Source organism: Hypanus sabinus, chromosome 6 (assembly GCF_030144855.1).
Source record: "Hypanus sabinus isolate sHypSab1 chromosome 6, sHypSab1.hap1, whole genome shotgun sequence".
NCBI lineage: Eukaryota > Metazoa > Chordata > Chondrichthyes > Myliobatiformes > Dasyatidae > Hypanus > Hypanus sabinus.
The window spans coordinates 964712-982579 of NC_082711.1; the positions used below are offsets into that span (position 1 = coordinate 964712).

The 17868-nt window shown below is 46.7% G+C and overlaps 1 protein-coding gene across 2 annotated transcripts in view; it reads left to right on the forward strand.

Moving 5' to 3' along the window:
* Positions 1-17868, forward strand: part of mapk15 (mitogen-activated protein kinase 15) — a 186601-nt gene that overhangs the window by 149874 nt on the left and 18859 nt on the right. Inside the window, exons 11-13 of one of the 2 annotated variants that reach the window (XM_059971520.1) lie at positions 2725-2965; positions 8746-8894; positions 9971-10138. In XM_059971520.1, the coding sequence (XP_059827503.1) occupies positions 2725-2965; positions 8746-8894; positions 9971-10138 (558 nt within the window). The remainder of the gene's footprint in view (positions 1-2724; positions 2966-8745; positions 8895-9970; positions 10139-17868) is intronic. The other variant, XM_059971521.1, reaches the window with a different exon arrangement.

Here is a 17868-nt window from a genome sequence, read left to right on the forward strand (position 1 = left end):
TCTATAGGGGCTAGCCTGTCTCTTTTACTCTTGTAGTCCACAACCAGCATCTTTATTTTTGTGACATTGAGGGAGAGGTTTTTTTCTTGACACTACTGTATCAGGGTGATGACTTCTTCTCTGTAGGCTGCATAGTTATAATTTGAGATAAGGCTAATCAATGTAGTATCGTCAGCAAATTTAATTAGGAGATTGGAGCAGCGGGTGGCGAACCTGTCATGGGGGTACGGAGAGTAAAGGAGGGACTCCTGTGTCGAGGGTCAGAGGGGCAGAAGTGAGGCAGCCCACTCTTACCACTGTGGTGATCTGACAGGAAGTCCAGGATCCAGCTGCACAAGGCAGGGTGAAGGTCGAGGCCTCTGAGCTTCTTGTCAAGCTTGGAGGGAATTATTGTGTGGAATGCTGAACTGAATCCAAGAACCCCATTTTCAAATGAGTGTCCTTCTTCTCCAGATGTATAGAGCTGTGGCTATTGTGTCATCTGTTGATCAGTTGTGTCAGTAGGTGAATTGTAGAGGTTCTAGTGTAGGTGACAGCATGCTGCAGATGTAGTCTTTGACCAGCCTGTCAAAGCATTTGCTTATTATTGAGGTGAGTGCGATAGGACGCCAGTCGTTCAGACATGTTACCCTGGTCTTTTTAGGTATGGGAACAATGGTGGATGTTTTGATGCAGGAGGGCACACTGCACTGGGATAGGGAGAGATTAAAAATGTCTGCAAACACACCAGTGCACATTCTCAGTACCCACCTTTGGATGCCGTCCTTGTGGCTGCCCACTCATTGGAGACACCTGAATACTTCAGCCTCAGAGATAACCAAGGTGCAGGTCACATCAGTGGCTCTCCTTGAGGGTCAGTGTTGGGGTCATCAAACCAAGTGTAAGAAAGGTTTAGCTCATCTGGGAGAGAGACAGCGATGTTGGCAGCACCATTACATTTAGCTTTGAAGTCTGCGATCATGAGCATACCTTACCATAAGCTGCGTGTGTTGTCGGTTGAGAGTTATGTCTCGATCTTGTCCCCATATTGTTGTTTCATTGCCTCAATGACTACGTAAATCGTAGCTACATTTCTTGAGTTCCGCTTGGTCACTGGCAATGTAAGCTTTGTCTCACGTGGTAAGCAAAGCATGCACAGAACTGTTGATCCAGGATTTCTGGTTTAGATAGACCTTGACCGATTTTTGCAGGACAATGTCCTTGATGTACTTTTGGATGAAGCTTGTCACCTCTTCCGTGAACTTGGAGACATCCTCATCATGAAGGACATTCCAGTTGATGTCATCAAAGCAGACCTGTAGCATGGAGACTGATTGGTCGGACCAACAGTGGACGGTTTTAACTATGGTCGCCTCTTGTTTTAGCTTCTGCCTGTACATGGGCAGAAGCAAGATGGAGGAGTGATCAAACTTCCCCAGCGGCAGACGGAGGAGTGCTTTGTAAGTGTTGCAGAAGGGAGAGTAGTAGTGGTTGAGTATGCTATCTCCCTTGTGTCTCCTGGATGTGTTGACAAAACTTCGGAGAGATTTTAGTCAGTGATGCTCAATTAAAGTTTCCGGCGACGATGAAAGCAGCCTCTGGGTGTACAGTCTTCAGGGTGCTGATGGTTTCGTACAGATCTTTGAGGGCCAGGTCAGTATCAGCCTGCAGCAGAATATACACAGCTGTGAACTCTCTAGGCAGCCAAAAAAGGTCTACACAGTAGCACAAGGTGTTCCAGATCTAGGGAACAAAAGGAGTTGAGGGCATGCACATCTGGGGATTGCACCAGGCATAAATGATCATGAAGCATATGCCACTTCCTTTACTCTTCCCAGAGAAGTTTTTAGCCCTGTCCACCTGGAACAGGGAAAACCCAGAGGACTCGATGGCGTGATCTGATATCTCCTCTGTCAGTCAGGTCTCCACGAAGCACAAAAAAAATACATTACTTTCTTTCCCACTGATAGGAAATTCTGGCTCTCAATTTGCACAGCTTATTGGCTGGGGACTGAATGTTAGCCAGGAGTATGCTAGGAAGTGGCTGTCTCAACCTCACCAGGGCGCCAGCTCTTCTCCTTTGCCTCCGGTGGCAGTGTAATAAATGAGCATCTCACGGATCATGTAAGCAGGGGTTCCCGTGTAGAAATAAATGCTGTCTTCCTGATGTTCAGAAGATCATATAGCAGCTTCAGTGCTGCCTTCTTCACCCTTTTGAAGTTTGCCTCTGTGGTACGATTTAACTCTTTCCTCTGTCTGCATTTGTACCCAATCATTGGATTGTCCTTCCTTACATTCATGTTACACCCATCATCTACTTGTAAACCTGCTGGCTCATCCTCAACTTGATAATACTGGTTCCCATCACCCTGCCTTATTTGTTTAAACCACTTCCAACAACTCTAGTAAACCGACCCACAAGAATATTGGTCCCTTTTGGATTCTCGACTATTGTCCTTGGGTTTTGTACCTTGTGTGGGTGGCCCGTGGGTGTTGTACAGTGGGTGAGTGGTCTGTTGATGTTATGGGTGGGTGGTCCGAGATGCTGTGGGTGGTTTGTGAATGTTGTACAGTGGCTGAGCAGTCTGTGTATATTTTTGTACAGTGATGAGTGGGACACTAGGCAGAGAGTTGTGGGCTGTCAGCAGTAACTGTGTTTTGGTTGGCTGGGAGGGAATGTCAGGGGAAGCAGCTATGTGAGCAGGGCTTTATACGTTTGATGGTTTTTCTTTCACACTTGGTCAGATGATCCTGGAGAGGAAGGCAAATGCTCGCCTGCAGAGGCAGCTGATGAAGGAACCAGAGCCACTTAAATCGCCTCTAGTTGTGGAACCGAAAGAAGTGACTTCAGCCATTTCCAGTACCCCAGCGATTGTGGACTCTGGGATTTCTGCTCACAAGGAGAAGGGGCTGAGCCATCTCACAACAAATGTCACCTTGTATAATCCAATCACTCACAGCCCGTTAATATATGCAGCTGCTCCAAGTGAGTACTGGGTAATGGCAACAGCCCAGATTACCACTATTATACGGGCTCTGTGTTTCTAACCTTTCGTTCTACTTCTTCACCTGCCGTCACTGCCGGAGGTTTGTCACCATCCTGTCTGTCCTATGCTTCATTACATATGTTTCCATTCCAGGTGGTTAATATAATTAGTGGGCAATAAGTGCTCCCTGCATCAGCCGTTGGCCTCTAAGGACCCACAATGGTAATTCACAGGTCTTTTAATCCACCGAGCTTGACCTATCACTTTCTAGCTATCCTCCCTCCCCTCCCCTACCTTCTTATTCTGGCGTCTTGCCCCTTCCGTTCCAGTTTTGATGAAGGATCTCGTCCCGAAACATTGACTGCTTATTCTTCTCCATAGATATTGCCTGATCTGCTGAGTTCCTCCAGTATTTTGTATTGCCCTGAATTTCCTGCATCTGTTGTGTTTCTGGCTTTTGACCACTGCTTTCCTTCATAACTAAGTTATTATTGCTATTGAAAGGAAATCCTTACACAGCTGGACACTGAGTGAGCGATCACCTAATCTCACAAAGGTCAAAGAAAGGATGCAGACAAAACTTCCTGGAGCAGTGTTACAGAGTAAAGATTTCAGCTGCAGTGTTTGACTAGAGAAACTGGCTGGTTCCACTTCGGCATTACCAAGGAATGTGATTTCGGCTGCAGGCTTCCACTGGAGAAATTGAGCTGATTTTCCTTGGCCTAAAGGAAGTTAAGGTCTTTCAGCATTATAAAGATAGCAGGAAAAAATAAAAAGAATCAGGAGTGCTGCAGGAATCTGGAATGACAACCAATATGTTGGGGGATCCTGGCAGGACAAGAGCTTCCATGGTGGGGAGGGGGGGGGTGGCAGGGGAGGAATGTTTTGGATCGCAACTCTGCAGTATCAGGAGGGCTAAATAATCTTGTGGAAATTGAGTCAAGCACAGACAAATGTGGCAAGCTTAGATGGGGATCTTGGTCAGCATGGATGAGTTGGGCCAAAGCGCATGTTTCTGTAATCTCTGACTATAAAATTATAAGAGATTTGTAGTCAGAGTTTCCCCCACCAAGCTGAAAATATGAAATACTAGAGCATATAGGTTAACGATGAGATGGGATAAGTTCAAAGGACAACTAAAATCAGGATTATTATTTCTGATATAACCTGAAATTTGTTGCTATGTGTCTGTGGTCATTGCAAGATATTTGGTAAAAGTGATAATAAGTTATAAAATAAATTTTTAAAAAAGCAATATGTTGAAAGTGTGATGTTGTGGATAGTGTGGAGGGCTGTCAGAGGTTACAGTGGGACATTGATAGGATGCAAAACTGGGCTGAGATGTGGCAGATGGAGTTCAACCCAGATAAGTGTGAAGTGATTCAAACGAGAGGACATGATTTGAGAGTTAGGGGGCAAAAGTTTAAGGGAAACACGAGGGGGTATTTCTTTACTCAGAGAATGATAGCTGTGTGGAATGAGCTTCCTGTAGAAGTAGTAGAGGCCAGTTCAGTTGTGTCATTTAAGGTAAAATTGGATAGGTATATGGACAGGAAAGGAGTGGAGGGTTGTGGGCTGAGTGCGGGTAGGTGGGACTAGGTGAGATTAAGAGTTCGGCACGGACTAGGAGGGCCGAGATGGCCTGTTTCCATGCTGTGATTGTTATATGGTTATATGATTTATTTTGGTAGGTCAAATATGATGGCAGAATATAGCACTAATGGTAAGACTCTTGGCAGTGTGGACGATCAGAGGGATTTTGGGGTCCGAGTCCATATGACACTCAAAGCAGCTGCGTAGGTTGACTCTGTGGTTAAGAAGGCATATGGTGTATTGGCCTTCATCAATCGTGGAATTGAATTACGCAGCCGAGACGTAATGTTGCAGCTATATAGAACCCTGGTCATACCCCACTTGGAGTACTGTGCTCAGTTCTGGTCACCTCACTACAGGAAGGATATGGAAACCATAGAAAGGGTGCAGAGGAGATTTACAAGGATGTTGCCTAGATTGGGGAGCATGCTGTATGAAAACAGGTTGAGTGAACTCAGCCTTTTCTCCTTGGAGCGACGGAGGATGAGAGGTGACCTGATTGAGGTGTATAAGATGATGAGAGGCATTGATCATGTGGATAGTCAGAGGCTTTTTACCAGGGCTGAAATAGCTGCCACAAGAGGACAGAGGTTTAAGGTGCATGGGAGTAGGTACAGAGGAGATATCAGGGGTAAGTTTTTTACACAAAGAGTGGTGAGTGCTTGGAATGGGCTACCGGCAGTGGTGGTGGAGGCGGATATGACAGGGTCTTTTAAGAGTCTTTTGGATAGGTACATGGAGCTTAGAAAAATAGAGGGCTATGGGTAATCCTAGTAATTTCTAAGGTAGGGATATGTTCGGCACAAATTTGTGCTGTAGGTTCTCTTTCTGTGGCCTCCATCAGTCGTGGTCAACCATGGGTACTGTGCCTCTGGTTGTCACTGGGAGTGGCATCTTCAGGGCGCAAGCCAGGGCAGAGTTAATACAGAGATCCATCTGATGCCCATGCAGTGGGACCCCCCTCTCCATGCTGATGACAGGTCCAAAGGAACGACGGAAGTCGATACAGTTTGGTGCCAGCAGCATCGCAGGAATTGCCGTGCCGGTGCTGGGTACAGCAGTCAGCCGCCTTTGAGGCTCCGACTCTGGAATTGTCCTCGGGGTTTACTCCCAAAGCCTTTCCCATAAGCGGGTATACCCGCAAGGCAGCAGAGGTTTGAAATCGGAGTTTTCCCTCTCCTAGTTGAGCTACCATCTGTGGTTAACGAGCCCCATCTGCCCGGACCAACTGGTTTTAAGGTGCCAATGGTCCGCCTTTGCCCCTTCTCCTGTCAGTGAGAACAACGCCGCCGGGCATAAGAACTCTGCCACACGTGAAGGCCAGGAGTTGGACTTGGTTTTCTATGTTTCTATGAAAAGGCATTTAGTCAAGCACAGGAATAGGCAGGGGGTGGAGGCATGGATCACATGCAGACAGTTGAGTTATGTTTGGATCATAGTTGGTACAGACTGTTGGCTGAAGGGTTTGTTGGTGTGCTGGATGTCAAGAGGACATTGGATACAGGTGGACAAGGCTATAATTCAAATTGGGATGGTAAAGGAAAACATTCCCCATTAGTGGATGATCCACACACAGGAAGGTGCATGGCTACAAATGTTCACAAAGGGTACAAGAGTGAATGTGAGGATTTCATGTACAGAGGCACCTGGAATGGGCTGCTTGTAGGGGTGGTGGAGGCATAATCAGTAAAAGTCTTCAGAGGGGTGTTGGCTCAGTAGTTGGCGGAGAATGCTTCGGGGAAATGGGGTTGTTGGGATTAATCTTCAAGTAGGTTAAAATATCGTGACAACATTATAGGCTGAAAGACTTATACTGTGCTATAATCTACGTTCTATATTCACAGTGGGTGAAGTTGGATCTTGGTATTTTTCAGTCCCTGAGTTTGATTCTTCATGATCATTTATTTTAAAGTTTAAACAAAGGACAGATACTAAGCAGACAAAGTAAAAGTGATAAAAAGCAGATGAGATACAAGAAATTAAAGAATATTCAATATGGCACTTTTAAAAAATCTATCACCTTTAGACTCCAGTTAACAGAAATTCCTTAGATAAAGATACACTAATTAAAAGGCTACACAATTATACACAACATAAATTGTATTTTTCACAGTATGTGGTGTTCTATTTCCACTTGCTGGCATAACACAATATAGCAGTTACATAATGGTTTATCACCCTTTGTTTCATTTTTTAATTGGCTTATTATAATTGTGTATAAAATGCTAACACTTAGCCAATTAAAACATGAAAAAGGCTGATTAAACCATCATGTAACTGCAACACCATATTCTGCCAGCAAGTGGGGGTAAAACACCACATATTGTGGAAAAATACAATTTATGTCAGTAAGGAAGAAACTATGATTAACACTACGGGCAACACACACAGAATGCTGGAAGAACTCAGCAGGCCAAGCAGCATCTATGGACCGACCTGCCAAAGGGTCTCAGCCTGAAATGTCAACTGTTCTTTTTTCCATAGAAGCTGCCTGGCCTGCTGAGTTTCTCCAGTATTTTGTGTGTGTTGCTTGGATTTCCAGCATCTGCAGACTACAGGCTTGTAAGTCTGACCTCAGTAGTTAAAAAGATGTTGGAGTCAATTGTAATGGATGAGGTCTCATGGTACTTGGAGGCACATGATAAAATAGGCTGTAGTTAGCAAGGTTTCCTCAAGGGAAAATCTTACCTGACAAATCTGTTGGAAATAACAAGCAGGATAGACAAAACAGAATCAGTAGATGTTTGGTCTAAAATTGGGTCTATCCAACAGTTAAAATCTCCCATCACCAAAGATCATGTCTAACAAGCCTGATAGCATTCTTTGAAGAGGTGACCAGGCATATATATATATAAGGGTAGTGCAGTGGATGTGATCTACATGGATTTTAGTAAGGCATTTGACGAGGTTCCACAAGGTAGGCTTATTCAGAAAGTCAGAAGACATGGGATCCAGGGAAGTTTAGTCAGGTGGATTCAGAATTGGCTTGCCTGCAGAAAGCAGAGGGTTGTGGTGGAGGGAGTAATTCGGATTGGAGGGTTATGACTAGTGGTGTCCCACAAGGATCAGTTCTGGGACCTCTACTTTTCGTGATTTTTATTAACAACCTGGATATTGGGGTAGAAGGGTAGGTTGACAAGTTTGCAGATGACACAAAGGTTGGCGGTGTTGTGGATAGTGTAGAGGAATGTTGAAGATCACAGAGAGACATTGATAGGCTGCAGAAGTGGGCTGAGAAGTGGCAAATGGAGTTCAACCCGAGAAGTGTGAGGTGGTACACTTTGGAAGGACAAACTCCAAGGAAAAATACAAAGTAAATGGCAGGATACTTGGTAGTGTGGAGGAGCAAAGGAATCTGGAGGTACATGTCCACAGATCTCTGAAAGTTGCCTCACAGGTAGATAGAGTAGTTAAGAAAGCTTATGGGGTGTTAGCTTTCATAAGTTGAGGGATAGAGTTTAAGAGTTTTGAGGTAATGATGCAGCTCTTTAAAACTCTGGTTAGCCCACACTTATATCCTTTCAACTATCATGCTCCTGAACAAACATAGTTAAATTCATTCTTCACGACTGAACTGATCGCACAAGCTGAAGACTCACTCTCAAGGACTCCACATCTCATGTTCTCAGAATTGCTTTTTTATATTTTTACTTGAATAATTTGTTGTCATTTACATATTGTTTGTTGTCAGTATTTGATTAATGTGTTTAATAAATTATATTGTATTTCTTTATTTTCCTGTGAATACATAGAGAAAATTAATTTGAAGGTTGTATATGGTGACATGTATGTACTTTGATAATAAATTTACTTTTAAACTTTGAACTTGAAGGGTTGAAAAATCAAGAAATAGAGGGCATGGGCTTAAAATGACAAGGAACCTGACAGTGGTCATTATGGATCGAACTGGCCAAGATAGTGGTTGAGACAGGTACATTTGAAAGACACTTGGTTAGGAAAGGTTTAGAGGGATATGGGCCAAATGTGGGCAAATGGGACTAGCTTTGATGGGAATTATTGTCAGCATGGACCATTCAGAAGAAGGACATATTTCCATGCTGCAGGATTCTGTGAATAAGCCTGTGGGGCCGAATGTACAATACAAATACAAAGAATATCCTTCGCTTTTGATAGATTCTCAAGTATCTCTCCTCATGTTCACCTCCCCCCACTTCTCTTTCTCCAGATGATGTGATTTCGAGGAGGCAGACCCATTGCGGAAGCACTGCCCCTCCTCAGTGGGCACCCAGACCGAACCAGGGAGGTGATATCCATGGAGCACAGGAGCACTGCAGAACACAGTACCAACATCCTGATGTCCAACAGATAACTGCTGTGAGTATCTGCACCCTGACATACTTTTCCCTCCCCACTTTTCCATCACCCTTCCTAACATCTCACCTACCTCCTTCCTCACCAAAGTCCCAACCCACTGCTCCTCTGATTACCCAGTCTCCTTGTACTTTGAAATTGGGAAAATCAGTGTTTAGTGTGATTATCGCCATTATCCTCTGCTGTCAGCACACTGTCAGAGCAGTGTGCCAGGATAATCAAGGACACGACCCACCCAGCCAACACACTTTTTGTCCCTCTTCCCTCTGGGAGAAGGTTCAGGAGCTTGAGGACGCGTACGGTCAGATTTGGGAACAGTTCATTCCAACTGTGGTAAGACTGCTGAACAGATCCTGACCTGGATCTGGACCGTATCTTCCAAATATCTGGGCCTGTCTCTCGGTTTTTTTGCACTATCTTACTTTCCCTTTTCTATTTTTTATTTATGATTTATAATTTAAATTTTTATTATATTTACTATTGATTTGTACACCAGGGAGCCCAAAGCGCAGAATCAAATATTGCTGTGATGATTGTACGCTTTAGTATCAATTGTTTCAGCACTTAAGTTACAGAGAAAGGTTGAACAAGTTAGGTCTCTATTCATTGGAGCGTAGAAGGTTGAGGGGGGATTTGATCGAGGTATTTAAAATTTTGAGAGGGATAGATAGAGTTGGCGTGAATAGGCTGTTTCCATTGAGAGTAGGAGAGATTCAAACGAGAGGACATGATTTGAGAGTTAGGGGGCAGAAGTTTAAGGGAAACACGAGGGGGTATTTCTTTACTCAGAGAGTGATAGCTGTGTGGAATGAGCTTCCTGTAGAAGTAGTAGAGGCCAGTTCAGTTGTGTCATTTAAGGTAAAATTGGATAGGTATATGGACAGGAAAGGAGTGGAGGGTTATGGGCTGAGTGCGGGTAGGTGGGACGAGGTGAGATTAAGAGTTCGGCATGGACTAGGAGGGCCGAGATGGCCTGTTTCCGTGCTGTGATTGTTATGTGGTTATATGGTTATCTGGTTTGGCGACAATAAAGTAATAAAGTAAAGTACTGCCATTTAAAGTAAAGTACTTCTACCCAGCAGGCACCACAGGGCCCTTCATACACCGAGGCACACAGAACCAAATCAGCTACTGTGCCCCGGGTCCGTCCTGTCTCCCATCACTGTCGCACAGCTGTCCACAGCGTCCTGAGCAGGAAGGAAACTGGACATCAAGAGATGGGAATGGCCATATCCTGTGCTCTGCTGGTGAGTATCTCAGCTTGTGCTGGGAGTAGGTTGTGAGATGATAATGCAGAGGGGCATAGATCAGGTGAATGCAGACAGACTTTTCCCCAGGATTGGGGAATCAAGAACTAGAAGGCTTAACTTGAAAGGGGGGGAGATTTTATAAGGACCTGAGGAGCAACTTTTTCTCTCAGAGAGTGGTCAGTATATAAAATGATATGCCAGTGGAAATAGTGGAGGAAAGAACGTACCCTGAGACTTCATCTTTAATAATCGACTCCAACATCTTCCCAGCTACTGAGGTTAGATGAACTTGCCTATAATTTCCTTTCTTTTGCCTTCTTGAAGAGTGGAGTGACATTTGGAATTTTCCAGGCTTCTGAACCATTCCAGAATCTAGTGATTCTTGAAGGATCATTACTAATGCCTCCACAATCTCTTTAGCCACCTCATTTAGAATCTTTGGATGTCCAGCATCTGGTCCAGGTGACTTAGCTATCTTCAGACCTTTCAGTTTCCTCAAGAGCCTTCTCCCAACATCACGCACTTCTTGACCCCTGGCACATGGAACTCTGCCATATTGCTAATGTCTTCCACAGCGAAGACTGATGCAAAATACATATTTAAGTACATCTGCCACTTCCTTGTCCCCATTTCTACCTCTCCAGCATTGTTTTCCAGTAGTCCAATATCTGCTCTTGCCTCTCTTTTACATTTTATGTATCTGAAGGAACGTTTTGTATCCTTTTTAATATTATTGGCTATCTTACTTTCACATTTCATCTTTACCTTATTAATTAATTTTTTAGTTGTTTTCTGTTGGTACATAAGTTACCCAGACCAGATGAACTGTATCTGAGGGTTCTGAAAGAGCCAGCAGTAGAGACTGTGGAAGCATTAGTAATGAATTTTCAAAAATCATTGGACTCTGGCATGGTGGCAGATGCCTAGAAAATTGCAAATGTCACTTCACTCTTTAAAAAAGGAGGAAAGCAGCAGGAAGGAAATTATAGGCCAGTTAACCTGACCTCAGTGGTTGGTTCCAATCAATTCTGACCAACTTCTCACTGATGCCTCTGTAATTTCCTTCATTCCACTGTAATACTGATACACCTGACGTTAGCTTCTCTTTCTCAGATTGAAAGGTGAATTATATAACCATATAACAATTACAGCACGGAAACAGGCCATCTCGGCCCTTCTAGTCAGTGCCAAACGCTTACCCTCACCGAGTCCCACCGACCTGCACTCAGCCCATAACCCTCCATTCCTTTCCAGTCCATATATCTAACCAATTTTTTTTCAAATGACAAAATCAAACCTTCCTCTACCACTTCTACTGGAAGCTCATTCCACACAGCTACCATTCTCTGAGCAAAGAAGTTCCCCTCGTGTTACCTCTAAACTTTTGCCCCTTAACTCTCAACTCATGTCCTCTTGTTTGAATCTCCCCAACTCAATGAAAAAAGTCTATCCACGTCAACTCTATCTATCCCCCTCATAATTTTAAATATCTCTATCAAGTCGTCCCTCAACCTTCTATGCTCCAAAGAATAGAGACCTTACTTGTTTAACCTTTCTCTGTAACTTAGGTGCTGAAGCCCAGGTAACATTCTAGTAAATCTCCTCTGTACTCTCTCTATTTTGTTGACATCTTTCCTATAATTTGGTGACCAGAACTGTACACAATACTCCAAATTTGGCCTCATAAATGCCTTGTACAATTTTAACATTACATCCGAACTCCTATACTCAATGCTCTGATTTATAAAGGCCAGCATACCAAAAGCTTTTGTAACACTTATGCGACAGGCTAGTATATGTCTAGGGGGAAAAGTTCAGCCTCCCGCCAAACCCCTCCTCCCGTATATGTGGATGCTGTGGAATACACACTAATGCAACGTCACACACACAATATCAAGATCACACCAGGTATGGTTACAGAATACACTTTATAAATCTTAATAGAACTAAGTGTTTAATAACGATACAGTATATATATGAAAGAAAAGAAAATAAAGAAAAAGCGCCAAAACTTATCAGAGTTCAGTCAATTAGTGTACATCTTTGGAGCTCAACCATCGAATTGTCCGACCCTTTGTCACTCTCCTCTGACCTCCAAGACCCCACACCTGGGACCACCCGAAGTGATCAACCGAGCAGTGCAGCACGCGCCCATCTTCTTCAGCACCTTCTCCCCAACTCCCGAAAAGACCACGAAAATCCCAGCTCCCAGACCCACAAGAGAAAACAACATCCAACCTAATTGGCTAACAAATGAATACAATCCCTGTTATCAGCAATTTTAACCTAAACAAGCTGCGAGAAGCTTCCAGAATGCTCTGCAAGAAAACACTCATTCTCCAGTTAGCATAACAAAGAAGCAGTTTTACTTTTAACAAAGAAGCCATTTTGATTAACGTATGCAGTACATTCTCCCCCCACCAACAAGTCATGCCCTCATGCCAGCTACTTCTCAGTCTGCCCATCATTCTCTCACCTAACTCAGTAGGGGAAGGGCCAGGAGCCTCCTCTTCTGGTACTGGAGCACTAGCAAATGGAAACAGAGGTCACCACATCTGAATTGTCGTCTTCTGAATCGGTATCCCTTCTCGGGGTAAGGACCGGTCCTGTCTCTTCCGCAGTGGGCTCTTCCCTCACCCTGCGCCCTCGCAGAGTCCTTGTACTAGGCGTAACCTTCCACTCTGGCTCTTTATCCACCTGTACTGCTTGGCCCAGGGGCAGCAGGTGGTTCCGATGGAGTATCTTGACAGGCCCCTTCCCATCCTTGGGTTTCACCTGGAAAGCAGGTAGATTCGGCATCTTGCTCTGTATCACATAGGGGTGGCCGCCCATCGATCTGCCAACTTGTGCTTACCGAGGAGTCCCAAATTCCGTAAAAGGACCCGGTTGCTCGGCAATAATTGAGCGAACTTCACTTTCTGATCATATCTCCTCTTATCCCTCTGATTCTGCTTGGTAGCCGCCTCCTCAGCCAACTCGTATGCCCTTTTCAACTCTCTCCTCGTATCGGACACATACTTCAGATAGAGCTTCGCAGCTAATTCACCCGCCTCAGCCCCAAAACACAAGTCAATGGACAACCTCGCTTCCTGCCCGAACATCAGATAATAAGGCGAGTATCCTGTAGTGTCATTGCGAGTACAATTATAACAATGAATCAATTGCCCAATATGTTGGCTCCACTTACTTCTCTGTCCAGTCTCCAGGGTCCCGAGCATATCCAACAGTATCCGGTTAAACCTCTTGGGCTGAGGATCACCCTGTGGGTGATAGGGTGTGGTCCTGGATTTCTTAACCCCAAGCATACCCAGTAATTCATGGATAAGCTGGCTCTCGAAATCCTGTCCCTGATCACTATGGATCCACCTGGGAAGGCCATAATGAACAAAATACTTCTCCCATAACACCTTCGCCACTGTAGTCGATTTCTGATCCTTAGTTGGAAACGCCTGAGTATATCAAGTATAATGATCCGTGATGACTAAGACATTTGTGGTGGTGTTGGTGTCTGGCTCAATTGACAGGAAATCCATACACACCAGGTCCAGGGGTCCCGCACTTTGCAAGTGTGACAGTGGAGCCACAGACACTGGTAATGTCTTCCTCCTGATGCAACGACTGCAGTTTTTGCAGTATTCTTCAACCTGCCCCCTCATCCAGGGCCAGTAGAATTGGTCCTTGAGTAACCCATAGGTCTTTTCCACCCCCAAGTGCCCGGAATCATCATGCAAGGCCTGAAGTACAGTCTGCCGATACTTCTCAGGCATGACCAGCTGCCAACGCCGGGGTTGGTCCAGAGTCGCTGTGACCCGGTACAAGACTTGGTTTTTCAACTTTAACCGAGGCCACTCCTTCAATAACAGAGGCACGGAAGTGTGTTTCGTCTTCTCTGCCCACGCCACATTCCCCTTCTCTACCACCCTCCACATTCCCCTTCTCTACCGCCCTCCACACAGTGCCAAGACCAGGGACTTTTTGCTGAGCAAATGCCACTTCCCCCAGACTTCGTTCCAGCAACTGTTTAGTCTTCAGTGAGGTCAGGTCACAGTAAGCTTGGGGCAGGGCGTCATCAAAAGCCCCCAGGGGGTCCACTGCTCGCTCCAGCCTTCCCCATCCCTCAGCCTTCACGGTGATAGCAAACTGACACATGGCTTTTACTCCAGGGGCAGGGATGCTCTCCCACTCCTCGGCCGTCTCCTTTTCCCCAGGCTTCCACCGTGACAAAGCATCCACATCAACATTCTTGCTTCCCGGCTGGTACTTGCAGCTGAAATCATATACCGACAGAGCTGCCAACCACCGATGTCCTGTGGCATCCAGTTTTGCAGAAGTTAGGATATAAGTGAGAGGATTGTTATCTGTTCTCACCTCAAACTTGGCTCTGTATAGGTAATCGCTCAACTTGTCCACCACCGCCCATTTCAGTGCTAAGAACTCCCAACTTGTGGGTGGGATAGTTTCTTTCAGATGGCGACAAGCTTCGGCTGACAAGTGCCACTGGTCTCAATGCGTTGCCCTGTTCCTGGTACAGGTTAGTCCCTAGGTCCTCTCGGCTGGCATCAGTTTGCAGCACATATTGCTTCTGGGGATCAGCAAAAGCTAACACCGGGGCCTGGGTCAGCACCCCCTTCAGAGATTGGAAGGCCTCTTCACATTTATCATCCCATCTCAATCCAAAGGGCTCCGCCGGGTTCCAGTATCCTCCTGCGACTCGGCCCCGGTCCCTCTTCTTCTTCTTCCCCACTGGGGATAGCCACACAACAGCTGAGTCAACGGGTGACACATTTTAGCGTATCCTTTCACGAATTGCTGGTAATACCCACAGAACCCCAAGAACAAATGCAGAGCGCTCACCTTCTGGGGTCTTGGCCAGGTGGTCACAGCTTCTATCTTAGATCAGTCGCCACTCCCTCTCGTGAAATTATGTGGCCAACATAGCTGACAGATGACTTGCAGAACTGGCATTTGTCCAGGGAAAGTTTCAACCCTTCCTCCTTAAGCTGCCTTAACACCTTTAACAGCCTTTCCTCATGTTCCTCCAAATTAGATCCAAATACTATCAGATCATCCAGATACACCAGCACCTTGAGTGGATACATATCCCCCACAGTTCTCTCCATGAGCCTCTGGAAGGTGGCTGGGGCTCCTGATATGCCTTGGGGCATTCGTTCGAACTGAAAGAACCCCAGCGGGCAGATAAAGGCCATCTTCTCTCTGTCGCCCTCACTCATCGGAATCTGGTAATATCCACTTCTTAAGTCCAGCACTCTAAACCATTTCGTTCCAATCAGGCAGGCCAGCGTGTCTTCTACTCTTGGGATGGTATACTGGTCAGGGACAGTTCGCCAATTCAAAGTCCTATAGTCAATTCACATGCGCACCCTCCCGTTCTTCTTCCAGGCCACTACTATTGGGGACGCGTAGGGGCTTGGGGGCTCAGCGATGACCCCAGCTTCCTTCAGCTCGCACAAGTGCTGCCACACGTCTTCCACATCTGTTGGGGCCAGTTGGTGTGACCTCTCTCTGGACGGGGTGTCCTCCGTCACTGGGATGGTGTGGCGGGTGCTTTTGGAGCAGCCCACATCCAACTTGCCCCTAGAAAAGACATCTTCCAACTTCAACATCTTCTCCACTAGCCGGCGTTTCCACTCCGGCGACATAGGAAAATCCCCAAAGTGAAAAGCCTCAGTGCTCAGCTCCCCTCGGTTTTCCACTCCTTCCTCTTTAGAGGCCCTCACTGGTGCGCTAGACATTACCATCACCGGGAACAAATGTGCCAGCAGCATCCCTCTCTTAAAGGTGATTTCTCTTGCCGTAGTGTTCCTGACACTTACAGCTATCCGCCTCACGTGTACCATCACTGGCCTCTGCACTTCGAGCATCACCAGCGCTCCTGCCTAAAATTGTGTCTCCCTCTCAAGATCGCCCGGAGTGTCTACTAACAGGGGTTCACCCGCTGGCACTCCAGGGAATTTGGGGTCCCCATCATGAGTGCCACCTCCCCTGGTTGGATCACCTTAGGCCTCACCTGCGTACACTACACCATCCCTCGTTTACACTCCGGATCCAACCCTTGGGGGTCACCCCCTTCTTCGAATACCACCCGAAACACTGGATGCACTGAGAGGGTTTCCAGAAAGTTCTCCCCCTCCCCCCACCTTCACTTTACAGGCATCCAGGAGCCGTCACACAACGAGGGAGTTGGTCCCTACCAGGAGGGCAGCACCACCGGTTCCCACCAGGTCCGGACACATTAACACCAATGTCTCAATAACTTTGGACACTCCCACATCGCCCTCTGAGAACTCCAATCTCACTGACAGGTACCCATCATACAGGTAATCACCCTCGCTTATACCCCAAATCTTCAGTGTGTCAAATGGGATTACTGGCAAGTGCTTTAGATATTTGTTGTAGAACGACCGGTACAATAAAGTCATCTGCAATCCCGTATTGAGAATGGCTTTTGCGTAAACTCCCTCTATCTGTAGGCACACACTGGAATGGGGTCCTACTAGCCCATCTGGAATAAAGGCTTGGGATCCCGGTGGTCCCCTGGCTGATTTCTGGGAACGTGTTCCTCCAGAGACTCTAGTCCATTCCCTCACTGAGTCTGTCCTAAGTTTCCCAACACCTCTCCCTTCTTAGTCGACTGGGGGCTTGCCTCCGCGTGACACCTTGTCTCTCACAATCCCACCGAAAGTGTCCCTCCTCCCCACAGCTGTAGCACACCCTTCTCACAGTCCTGCCAGAAATGCCCTCTCTTTCCCACAGTTAAAACACACACTACCCGCCGGCCCTCCTCTCCCGGGATGGCCGCCACTCCCAGCCCATTGTGCAGGCCGCCCCCTGGAGGGGGTACTTACCCTGTCCTTCCCCTCAAGCGGGGGGGTCCCTACTCCCCTGGGACCCCTTGGGTTTCTCGGTCCTCCTCCCGGCCACCACCTCCTGTATCGCTGAGGATAGCTCCCGGTGGCCCACACCCTTTTTCCGTCCCAACACTCTCTCTTCCTCCCGCAGCTCTCTAATCAGCTGCCCGAATGATGGAGGGAGGCCTTTTCTATAAGCCTGCTGGATACTCCACGCCACCTTGTCCTCTTCCAGAGAACCACTAAATATCTGACTCATCCTCACTCTAGCCAAGTCAGGCGCCTTCACTACCCCCCAGTGCCACAACCCCATAAGCATTCTCTCCATCCGAAATATGTACTCGGAGAGCTTTTCCCCTCTCCATTGCTCCGTGTGTTAAAACTCTGTTAAAAGCAGCCAGGGATCCCCTGACAACCCAAACACTGCCTCCAAAACTTCTATACACTCCTCCACTGGGCTTTTCAACTCCCGGTCTGCTTTGGCTGCCGCACCCCTCAAACTTCCCACCAATCGCTGTCTCTTCTCCTCATCTGAGCCTGGCCACTCCTCTAACATCAGGGGCATGTGCTCGATCCATGTCTCATAGTCCACCTCCCTGTCTGGAGTTGGAGTAGCTCCTGAGAACATCCCCAGCTTCAGACGTTGTCTCTCGGCCACTCCCACCAGGGAGTTAAGGGCAGCTGCCAGCTCGGAGGCCTCCACCCTATCTGGGGGGCAGGGCCTGGCCAAGCCTTCCCACTCCGACCCCCCTTTATTGGTGATGGGCACTTCCCCAGGGGCCAACTCTAGCTCCTCCTCTGGTGTATCCTCACCCTTGTCCTCTGAGATGGCGTGGACGCCCCACTGCCCCGCTTCCC